The 12611-nt window shown below is 36.8% G+C and overlaps 1 protein-coding gene across 6 annotated transcripts in view; it reads left to right on the forward strand.

Annotated features, from left to right (window-relative positions):
• Positions 1-12121, forward strand: part of LOC104613224 (2-oxoglutarate (2OG) and Fe(II)-dependent oxygenase superfamily protein) — a 41584-nt gene extending 29463 nt beyond the window's left edge. For 5 of the 6 annotated variants that reach the window (XM_088895125.1, XM_010280952.3, XM_088895126.1 and 2 more), the window contains 7 exons: positions 1571-1690; positions 1842-1860; positions 8317-8398; positions 8567-8895; positions 9663-9778; positions 9925-10018; positions 11817-12121. In XM_088895125.1, the coding sequence (XP_088751251.1) occupies positions 1571-1690; positions 1842-1860; positions 8317-8398; positions 8567-8895; positions 9663-9778; positions 9925-10018; positions 11817-11885 (829 nt within the window). In that variant the 3' untranslated portion in view covers positions 11886-12121. Of the gene's footprint in view, positions 1-1570; positions 1691-1841; positions 1861-8316; positions 8399-8566; positions 8901-9662; positions 9779-9924; positions 10019-11816 lie in introns of all 6 variants that reach the window. The other variant, XR_016080581.1, reaches the window with a different exon arrangement.
• The last annotated feature ends 490 nt before the right edge of the window (positions 12122-12611 follow it).

The following is a 12611-nucleotide window of genomic DNA, read 5'->3' on the forward strand; positions in this document are numbered from 1 at the left end:
AGCCAAAATCCTAAAATCCCTTGTAACAAGTGTTTTGGGGACCCAAAGCAGGGAGTTGATAGACACTTTATTTTGGGCAATGCTGTAATCTATTGTATCCTAGGTTACATATATGTTGGATCATCTTTGTACTGTAACCAGTAATTAATCATTTACTAAATGATGTTCTCTTTTCTGATAAAAAAATAGACGTTCTGGAGGCCCAAAGATACAATACAATCAAACACCCGATACAGGGCTTATTGTATTGGTACTTTGAGCCTTGTGTAACATAGCTGCCAAAGCCTCCTCGATCATATGAGGATACCTATCTTCCCACTCCGCCAGTACCTAAAAGCTTGTTCTATCTGTAATATTGTTTTGATAAGTTGTGTTTTTGTATCATATCACCGTAAGGCTAAAAACGGAAGCCAGTGTGTAGATGTGAAAGGACTATACATGAGTAGTGAGTGGTTGCAGAATCTTCATAAACCATAAGGTTGGAGAACCCTGGTTGCTTGACCACATAAACATAAATCTTTTTGTCCACAAGTTCTCCAAATCCCCTCATTCCTGCAGTCACCCTTGTGCTGCTTTCTTCCCAAATGAGGAGCTTCCCGTACTGAAATCTCCTGCAATGCACCAAACCAAAGGAACCTTCAAAAAGCATGTATTGCCTCCAAAACTGCCCAGAGAGCCAGTTACAATCCAATACTTTATTTTTTTTTATCAGTGAATTGTAAGATTTATTAATTCATAGCCAAAGATAGTACATTTTAGGGAGAGGCACGAGATGCTACCTCCCCTTCAAGGAGGGGAGATGGAGGATACTGTCAACCCTTTAGTTAATAAACATAACAAAGGACAAAGAAAATTACAGAGAAGCCCAATACAAGGAGACCCGAGTAGACCCTTGTTTAGCAAGATAATCAGCCAAGGCATTAGCCGATCTACCCATCCACTGAAATCTAACTGTCATGTCCCTCAATAGCCATTTAACATTTTTTAAAATATCCTTAAAGTCCCAAGTGACAGTACCTGGGTCATCCAACTATCCTACTACCACCTTGGAATCTCCTTCAATTATTAAGTTCTGCACTCCAAGCTGATAACCAATCTGTACCCCCTGTGCCGCAGCTAGGAGTTCAGCCCTCACAGAGTCTCCTATTCCCACCAGTCTCGAAAAAAGGGCAATGATGTTGATGTTCTCATTTCTCAGTACACCACCAATCCCAGATGGTCCTGGGTTACCCTGACCACTCCCGTCAAAGTTCAGCTTAACAAAGCCCTCCATCGGCGGAGTCCAAGTTACTTAAACTCTAGGCTTCCTAGAGGAAGTGAGGGCAACTGCAGACCAATTCCTCAGTACACCACCTATCTAGTACTTTATTTTACTAATAGCATTAGGAGCACAAACTCTTTCCTGCCCATTTTCTCCATTTTTGTTATTAAGTAATGCTTTCCTTAAATTAACTCTATTTTTTTTTTCTACTAGGTAAAATACTAATTCATTTTATACATTATGTTATATTTAACTTTCATCAGGCTTTGTTTAAGCAGTGTATGTAACATGGTTTGCTAATTGCTGTAGGTTCCATCAAGTGAATAGTGATAAGTTAACCATTGCTGTAAACTTCTGGTGGCGGTCCAACATGATGTCTAACATGTTAGAACACATGGATTCATATTATTTGCGGAGAATATTAAGAAGGTTCTCTTTTTTCTTCAAATTGTTTCCTGCTTGCTTTTCGTAAAGCCACCTATTTTTGTTTGCCATGATTATATTTATTTATAGATAATTGACTCTTATTTTGTTTCCATTTCATGTCATTTATTCATCAAATCATTGATCTATGGAGAAGATTGGTTGACAAAGAAATGGTATGCATAATCTTAATTATATCCGCTATTTTATAGGGAACCATGCTTGCTTTCAATCATTGGGTTTACAGTTTAAACATTATTTTGATAATTTTTAATTGTTTCAAAATGATAACCACGTACTTTTTGTAATTTTTTTTCTATCAAAGAATCATGGTGATTAATTTCCACAAATGCACTTTTAATCAAAATGGTTTTATCAATTCCAACAAATTTAGCTTTTGATTTAAAACTTGTTTGAATTGGAGCCTTGTAGTGCTTGTTGAGAAAACTAGTTAACTAGTTGAAATTGAATAGTAGTCTAATAATCCAAATAAATTTTGATGGTTGACTAATAGTCACCTACAAAAGTTGAATAAGTCTATATTCCCTTTTTTGGTTAGTAGGCTTTACAATGTTAACACTGTACTATTCATGATTTCAAAATAAATATACTTCTCTTAGTAACAAGAAATGCAGATCTTCTTGGAAATGTACCCAGAAAAATTTCTGCATCTGACAATCTTTTAATAAACTTCGTAATGCAGAATTGTGACTTGGAGTGGCTCTTTGGAAGAACTAGGAAATTTTTGGTATTTGGGCCTCTGTTGTTTCCTTTGAGTCACTAACCTAGACACTCCCTAGGGCTTGCTGAACTCAGTGTTATGCCTTTTTTGCTGGAATGGTTAGAAATCAGGTTTGACATGGCTGAACTAGGTTTGGTGGCTGGCTGAATTTACAAAAAATTTCTAACCCAACCTGGGAACCGATTTCCCGGTAATTTTGAAATCTGAAATTTCTGGATCGATCTTGCACTGAATTGGACCAGATTTGAAACTCAAATTAAAATTGATCATACATGATACGGAGACCACAAAGCACAACTCCCAGAGTGGTAGTTCACACCCAATTCCCAAAATCGGCTTCCAATTGAAGATGGCGCAATGTGTATGTGAAGCCAATTCAACAACACTGTTTCAGCAAAAACTGTTCTCCAACTTGCTTGGATCGAATTGGCTTTGTGAACCTAATATGCCTTGATTTTTTCTTGCAAAAACATAGTGGACGACTGATAGAAATCAGTCCCTAACAATGCTAGGTCAAATTAGGGTTTCTGGGAGGCAACGGAGAAGAGGAAAGAACAAGAGAGTGGAGAGAATTAACTGAATTGGACTCTCCCCTCTTTCTCCTTTACATATAGCATTCTCCTAATCTAATTAGGAGTTGATCCAAATCAAATTTGGATCAGGACTCTATCTTTAGTTGATAAACATTGTCGTGTTAAGAGGATAGTTGCTCCATACCTAGATCCAGGTCCATTTTCAACTCAAGAGAAGTTGTCATGTGATTACTTAACAAATCATATTAGTAATGGGCTTTAGGCCCATTTTCTCTAATGGTTCATGTCCCAAGGTGTTGTATGGCCACAAAGGTCTTGCACAAGTCAATAAGGGTTTGGTCCTACCTTTGGAAGAGGTTCCAAATTCCTTGCTCAGGGCAGTGAACCCCTGACCCAATCAACTTAGGCTCAATTTGGGCCCAACATTTACACAAATGATCATTGGATTCAGCCACTCTATGAAGACCCAAGGATAATGGACTTATGTAAGATAAAGCCCATCAAGTAATCAGCCCTGTAATGGTATCTTACACCTAACATCTCGGCCCATAATCATTAGAACACTACCTATAGGGAAGGATCTCTTCCTTGACTATAAAACAATGTCACACTCTTTGCTCGGATGGATCCCGGAATTAAAACCTTTTGCAAGCCTTTTTCATAAAATAGTAATATAACATATAGATGCGTTTTGTAAATCAGATTTCAAATACAATTGAAATCCACTATTGACAATTTAGGTTTCCATCAAAAAGAGTGTAAAGCTTGATATTCACTTTGTTTGACAAAGGGGTCGATGCTATCACTATGATCACCCACTCAAGTAATTTCCCAAACTGCCCCAACATGCCCAGGTATTTGACCCTTGATGGATCTCATTGGTTGGCACATCAAAGGTAGCTCAATCTAATACCTAGTGCAGTATCATAATCAAGTCTGGGGTTAAGTGCAACTTTTTAGTTTTGCCCATCTATCTCCAAGGTTCAGGGCATAATTGGAAATTGATCTGAGTTCAATGTTTCTTCTAAATACCCACTAGATGTGCTTGGGGTTTAACCCTAGCAGCTGAGACAAGCTACTCCACCAGTTCAGCAGCACACCTGTGTTAGCTTTATCAGGATAAACTCCCCAAGTCTATCCAATGGTTGAGAGCATTCTAAACTAACACGAGTCTCGTAAGTGTCCAGTTTAAGGAGTAATTCATAGAAAACATACCGATTAGAACATGAAACAATAATGTGCTTTGTTCATTCACTAATAATGTTTTATGTACATCAATCTGATTGGAGCTAAGGGCATACACTATCTAACATTTTCTTTTTCTATTTTACTTTCCATCTTGAATTTTTATCATATAAAGTAAATAACCTTCTTTAGTTGGTAATTGATACGAAATTGCTCTCTTAAATAATTTTCCACCTTTTTAACGGAAATTGAATGCTTGTAATAAAGAGGATTGGTATTTTTCACTTAATGTGCATGCTGATTTGTATATAAAACTAAGGAACTAGCCAAAAGTTACTTCTTTATATTATAAAATTTTTATTGCCTAGTGCCTAGGCGCCTCACTGTTGCCCCAGAATCGCCTAGACACCCCCCCCCCAACTTTTTAAATTAGCACGGCATTTAAAGGTACAAATGAAGCTAGAGTATGACATTTTCTCTCTCCCTTTTGACCAAATTTCCAGATGCAACCTAAGGATAAGAAAGACTTCTGACCTAATCAATCCAATTGGCACTGTCATTAATTGAATAATCAATCAAGTCAATATTTTCCTTTTCCTATTTTGTGTCTTGGATTAAGGAGTGGCCTGCAATATACCTGCATCACATGACAGTAATTGCCATTTGGTACTAGTGCTCCCATAGTCCCATAGGTCATGTCCTAGTTCCTCATGCTAAGGTTTAGTATTGTATCTGGAATTTTAGATTCAGAGTTTTATTTTTTTATTTCATTACTGGAAAAAAAGTAGAGGTTCCTTCAAAAATGATACCACCCTATGTCCAGAAATGATGAAGTTTAAAAATATCAACAAAATAGCCTCATATGAGCCAAAGAAAACCTGATTCCGTTGACCCCTAAAATGAGTTTGATTCACTCCAAAATCCTTCGGAGCATCTGCTCACATTATCATGCTGTTAATCTTTCCAATAATTGCTTCAACTGGAAAGATTTTCCTTGTTTTTTGATCATTAACAGCAGCTTTCATTAAAAAATAAAACATATTATAAGAGATGAGATAAAGGAGGAGAGCTAAACTTTCTTAACTCTCCTCAACAAATTAACAGTGTTATAATTGAGCCCCCAAAACAGTTTATTCCTACTCACCCCTTGTTTAGCTAGAATATCAGCGAAGGCATTGGCAGTTCTTGTAAATCATACAAGTCTCACATCCATGTTTTGTGTCAGTCACTTGAATTTCCTCCTTTCACTTCTATAATTCCAGAGTCCAGCTTCTTCCTTTTGCAGCTATCCCACCACCAACTTTGAGTCACCTTTTGTAATCAGTTTATTGCAGTTCATATTCTTTGCCCTTTGCACTCCTTCCATTTAAGGCCATTATCTCAACCCCTAAAAAATCCCTACTCCAGTTGGCCCTGAAAATAATCCGATAATTCTGCCTTCCTCATTTCTGAAAACATCTTCAATTCCTGAAGGACATGGATTCCCTGCACTGCTCCCATCAAAATTCAATTTAATGAAACCACTATCTGGTGGAGACCAAGAGGGGTTTGTGACAGACTTAAGCCAAGCAGAGCATGCCACTTCCTTGCACTTTCTCATAATGTCCTTTGTTGAAAATTGGCAAAAAGCTCCAAGGATTTGACCCATTGAACCACCCTAACAATAATTGTTTCAATAACTGCATATATGCTTCTTTCCTTATTTGAGAATAGTCTTAGATTCCTTTCCTCCCAAATGGTCCAATTGACAGCTAGGGGTGCAAATGGATTGGATCATGATCCGATATGATCCAATTTCGTTGAATTCAGATCGCCCCTGTTCGGGTCTTCGGATAGGATAATAGGATCCGATCAGAAATCGGATTGGATTCGGATCACCCCTATCCAATTCGAGAAGATCCGATCCGATATATATTATATATTTACAAATATAAATATATATAATACATATATATGTTATTTATTTATTTATAAATATATTTTTTATATTATATTTTTATAACTTTGTTATATTATTTATTTTTTTATAACAACATGTATATATATATGATGAAAATAATTAAAAAATACTTTTATTTTTTGTTTTTTACTTTATTTAAATTAGTATATTTTATTTTTCTTTTAATAATTTATTAATTTTTAAAGAAAACAAGTCGGATCAGATCAGATCCGAAGATTCAACTTACTGATAGGATTCAAATTCAAATCGACTTACTGACGGCATCCCTTAAGCATCTCCACACTGTTCTTCCCCTTGTCTTTGGCCAACTAAAAAATATAGATACAAACAAACTTTGCACATTAGGTGGGGGATTCCACCTACGCCCAAACAACAGGAAAAACCATTCCTAAACAGAGTTTACAAGGGGTAGGAGATTCATAAGTGATAGCAAGTTTCTCCATTAGCCTTACAAAGAACACACCAGTTCAGGGAAAGGCACCAATTGGGTCTTTTTCTTTGGAGCAAATCAAAAGTATTTATTCTTTTCAGGAAGACTTCCCAACAAAAGCCTCCAGTCCTTGCGGGGTGGGGGTGGGGATTGGTTTACTACAAACCCAGGAAAGGGTTGCCCCAGACTATTAGAGGGTTGAATCAAAGCCTTGAAGGAGGCACAGGAGAAGGTACTAGTGGGGGAGAGGGTTCAAATTCGACTATCAGAAATGGAGGGATCCAAGAAAACCCCTTCAACGTTATGAAGCAAAACCAGGACATTATTTAGTTTCAAATCCCTTGGTCCCCTTCTGAATCCCAGATCCCAATCAAACCTAGTTCTGGAGTTAGATGGAACAAGAAAAGAGGGAATAGTCTCATTTTTTTCTGATGAATAATGAATGATTTTATTAGAGATTAAAGAGCACAAAAGATATACACAGAAAGTTTCCCGAAATGATTTTATTAGGGAATAGTCTCATTTTTATACCTTGACAGGGCAAAAAAAGATGGGAATTTTTCTTTCAAAGGAACATTACCCATTCCCAAAGCTTGATAAGGTTTCTAGAGGACAAACCATACCTAATGAATGGTAGAAAAGAAGGAAGAATAGCATGCATAGCCTTCTATGGAGAAGCTCTTGTCACCCTGGTTGATACTCCAGCATGAATAGTCTCATTTTTATACCTTGACAGGGCAAAAAAAGATGGGAATTTTTCTTTCAAAGGAACATTACCCATCCCAAGACTTGATAAGGTTTCTAGAGGACAAACCATACCTAATGAATGGTAGAAAAGAAGGAAGAGTAGCATGCATAGCCTTCTATGGGGAAGCTCTTGTCACCTTGGTTGATACTATAGCATCCCAACCATCCTCTGCAAGCTCATGAATGCTTACCACTACCTTAGCCCACAACTTATCCCTATCCTTTGGTAATCTCCAATGCTTTTCCTTTCAAATATCCCTCTATTTCTTTCTTTCCATAACAGCATAGGGTTAAAGCAGCAAATTCCGTAGAATTTTATTTTCACAATAAGCTTTCCACCAACAATGAGGCCCAACAAATTTGAAAGATTTTCAGGGATAGCACCTCAAAAGTTTCAAGGAAGAATGACCAGATTACATAGAGACCTTGCTATGAATTAAAGCATGCTTCATGGATTCTTCCTCTAATCCACACAAGCAGCAATGTTATCATGATAATCTCCTTAATTAGATGATCCAAAGTGAGAATCCTATTCAAATCCCAAAATAACTTTGCACATAAAGGATACTTTGGATGGTACATAGGCTTTCCAGATTCTTTTCCATGGAAATGATGGATTTATAATTCCCTCCAAGATCTGACTATAAATATGCCTGAGCTATCCACTACGGAATCTGGAATCCTTAACCAAATGTTGCATCTTTTTTAACTCAAAAAGAGCAGCAGAAGACACCCTTTCCCAATCAATGATACTTCTCCTGAACCTGGGAACCCATACTACACCTTCACCCTGACATTAATAATACCGCTGACTGGTTGCATTCTTCTTGGTGGCTATATTGAAAAGAACAGGATAAGCTAAGGTCAATGAATTGTCCCTGCACTACAAGTCATTACAAGTTCTTCCAAAAGAAAATATGATTCCCTATCCTCTGATTGTATTGAATGTGGTCTAGAACTCATTCTTTATCAATTGCTTATTCTTTCTGTCATTTAACTTTTTGCTCATATAAAAAAGTTGGGTAAATAGAGCAGAATCGAATGTTGCATAGGAGTTCAGTTGGTCACTGGAAGCCTGAAAACCATATGCTTGAGCAGCCTAGTAATGGGGAAGCAGGTCATTTTCTTATACTATTAGTTTTTTTTTTTTTTTGATAATTCCTTGTTCTATTAGTTATCTTAATATTTTTACTGCTAATAACTGCAAAATACTTATCTTTGCACTAGGCATAATAAGTTCTTAACTCTTTTGAAAGAGCTAAGGCAGCTTCTACTCTGTTCTTAGGGAATTTTGATTACCATTTGGATAAGCAGTCTGAAAGCAAGGACTTAAAAGAGAAGAGCCAAAGGGAGGTAACGATGTTGAATCAGCTGGAGCCTCTTGCACTACAGGCACTTCATGAACTTGTATCTCTGGTTCATGACAGTGTTGAACTTGCTGGTCAAAACCACCCAGTGGATTCTGCTTCTGACAACTCTGGAGTTAGTATGAAAGAAATTGGACACCAGAAGATTGTGACAGCTGATAAATTTAACTTGGAGGATGATCCGATCGCTAACATCCTTTGGCCTCTTGAGCCACTCATGCTTCACAACATCTTTATGGTCATGGTGGTAAGGTTAACATCCTCTTTTATGGCTATAGTTCTTTCTTCAAGTGAAACTGTTTTGTCTTAGTGCTGGAAATGATCTTCTTTTTCCCCCTAACATCATCATATCATGATGATTTTGATAGTTTTCTGTTCCTACCCATTCTTATTTTACAAAGAATGGGTATTTTATGTTACAAATTTGAGCTTATTCTGTATATTTTAACAAGAGAAATGTGATAATATGTTTTATTTGACCTTGGATTCTTCATTTGAAGATTTGCCTGTGCCTTTCTTGATGAATCAATCAGAATGTAGTAAACATCTTGACAAGGGTTATTGTAAGGGGTATTTGTTATAATTAGACAGGATTATGAAATTACTGAACTACCATGAAATACCTTATGTTTTGGTTGCCAACATTTTCTCAGGATGGGCCCTATCAATCTTCAAGATCCAATTTCATTAGTCTGGATTTGATTTTTCCACTCAATATTTATGGGGGGCAATGAAACAGTAACTTCCATTCCATGATATAACGCTGAATTACGAGTTTGGTGGCTATTTCTTGCATTTTCTTCTCCTATCTAAGATCTTTATATCGTGTTGATAATTTTATTTTTTGATCAATAACAGTTAATTCTTTTTCATTGAAAACAACTTTTATTTGAAAGTCATGTTTGAAGAAATGGATGAATTTCTTGTTTGTTGTGCACAATATCATTATTATTTTCCACAGCCTTCAGAAATGCATTACTTTTTCAAGTCAATACCTTTTATTGCTCTTTTCAGCACAATTTCCCAAGAACCTTGGAAGCTCTAATACTGCACATGCTTTCACCAGTGGGGGCAGAAGTTCTTACCCAGAAATTTGATGACATGGACAAGCAGATCACAAAAGAAGAACAGTATATTTTAGCCCACATACCAACTGCTTTTCTTTTAATTTTCTCTGCAAAATTCTCACTTGGGCTATATGGATCAACGGGCCAGAAAATGGGCCTGGTTCATGTGAATCCACTCAGCAGCTTCCTTGTTCATTGTTTTCTGCCAGGAACAAGTTCTATCAAGCATTTTATGGTGTATTTGATGACCAGTTTGCTGCAATGAATGCAATTCTTAATGGGAAAGAATCATTTGCGCACCAGGTAATTGGTCAATCCTAGTTCATTGAACAATCTACAATAGGGTCAAAGGTTCAACACAATTACCAACACCCATACACATCTTGGTTTTGAGGAATATTATACATTGTTAATATAGAATACATCCTGATAGTTTTGAGCTACACTTTTCACATAATGACAACTTAATAGCAATTGTCACCAGAGGCTCTTTATAAATTTGTGGATCTATGATTTGAACACCCTGGGAATATAATTTAAACCTTTGAGATAGCAGCCATCCAGGGGCCATTGTATGGTGCGTCTCAGAGCATCTACCTTGTGCAAGAAAATGTCAAGGGTTAGGTCCATATGACCATATCCAGTCCACCCCTCCCAAGAACCCAGATAGCAGGTACCAACCTTGGGTATGGCCCTTTGAGAAGAGAAACATGGTTTAAGCTTCAGATTGTAGTGGTTTTGTGTCAGTCCACAGAGCACTTTGTGGGTGAGTACAGGGATGGTTGGGAGTTGTTTCCTGATTTTCCTAATACCAGGGATTTTGGTGCATATTTGCTTACTTTATTATTATTATTATTTTTTTTATCAGTAACGGTAAATTTATGCAACCTTCAGCTCCCACAGAGCCAGTCCCACCCTCAGCTATCAATCAATGAAGCCCAATACAATTGTTCCCTGGAAATCCCTTGTTTGGCTAGAGCATCAGCCAAACCATTTACTAACCTATTAACCCATATAAAAGAGGACAACCTTATTTGCTAGCTTTCTAATTTCTCTTGGTGCTTGTCTATATGTCCATCTCCCCAGGCTTTTTTCTAGCGTTGTTTTGTTACCATTGTTTTTTTAATGTGTACTGGACCTGTAGAAAAGCCAATTCCTAGTTCCTGCGGTTAGACTGGGTCAAGTTGGACTGGATTTATCTGTCACTACAATTCCGGCTGTTGTTATTGCATCCATAATTCCATATTTGTCCGCAATTACCTATAACTCGCTTGAGAATATGCTGATGAAAATAAGGTTTCCTCAGCTTTCCAACGAAAAAAGTTGGAACATGTTAATTTTTGAAGCTGCAGAATCTATATCTATCTTAGAAGAGGAAAGAGAGGAGGTGAGCGGTCCTCTCACCACAGAGCTCACACACATCTTCTACTTCTCATTTTTCACACATGGTTATTTATTTTAAAATTAAATTATAAAAATATAGGAAATTATAATAAAAACCTCTTAGGTATGAATTTTCTCTAATAAAATCCAAAATTACTCTAATAAAATCATTCTTAAAACCCCTCCCCCCAATGGTTAATGTTTGTACCATCTCTTCCCTATTAAATCCCTTCTTTGGCTCTCTTAATAATGCAGGGCTATAAATTAGATGGGTTTGGGTCAGGTTAAGAGCCAACCCAACCTTAAATATAGAACATGGGATCCAACCTCAAGGGTCCTCTTGCCAGACTCACAGATCTCACATAGACATCCTCGCCAAAAAATGTTAACTCTCTTCTCACCCCCAAATAATTAATGTTTGTAAAATTTCCCCTCCCCATTAAATCTCTAATTTTCCTATTAACATTAAATTAGATGGATTGGGTCAAGTTAAGAGCCAACCCAAGACTAACCTTACACATTGACCCTGGCCTGGATGCAAACTGATGTCGAAACCCAAATTTGCCAACTCACACCTAACCAAAATTCTATTCAATCCATGCATTGCATGGGTTTACTTGTTTAATAAATATTGTCTAGGATCCGGGAAGCCTCTGTGAAGCTCTGATTGTATATGGAGATTTGACATGCAAATAATGGTCTTTGTGCTGTGTTACAGGCATTCAGAAATGTGTTGGATCTCTACTTGGGAGTGACTTATGATGGATGCAAGCTACCAGTTCGGTGAGGTATCTTAACCATGTGCACTACTTGTGAAATTATCCTGGTTGTCAGGTTTTTTTTTACTCATTTAAATTTTTGTAAAGATCGTTATGTTCTCGAATCTCGATAGTTACCGCTGAAATATCCACAGCTAATTTTCAGTCTTTTGACGAGATTTTTTTTCCCTTGTTGATCTGAGATCAAGTCTTGTAATATACACATGGAGGAGAATATAAATGATTGTCGACTTTAGATATCCAAGGAGATGATCTACAGTCTAATATTTGCCATATGGTGCAGTTTCTTCTCGAAGTTGTTCTTCACTATTTGATTGGTGCAATAGTATGAACTATAAGCAAAATTATATAGAAAATAAGAGAAATGATTTAAGGAACGTTATAAAATGGTTTATTTATTTAATTATTTATTATTCTACATAGGCGAACTTATAGAGAACATATTACAACATGCCCTTGCCTCTCGATCCATAGGGACTTTCAATGGAGATAATTCCAAAATTCAAGTCTAATCTTTAGGCTGTATTTGGTTTGATTGAGACTTATACAAAATTCCTTAACAACTTTCCATCAAACGTACTGTAACCATACGTCCATGGCCCATAATCCACTCATCCCGATTTATGTAATTATTTTGATGAAAGTTGGTTCTTTTTTTTTTTTTTTCTTTTTAGTTTATTCATATACTTGCGGATTTTCCATCTTCCACGTATAAAAGGACAAAATTTGCTCCT

Source organism: Nelumbo nucifera, chromosome 1, assembly GCF_055504915.1.
Source record: "Nelumbo nucifera cultivar China Antique chromosome 1, China Antique-T2T, whole genome shotgun sequence".
Taxonomy (NCBI): Eukaryota; Viridiplantae; Streptophyta; class Magnoliopsida; order Proteales; family Nelumbonaceae; genus Nelumbo; species Nelumbo nucifera.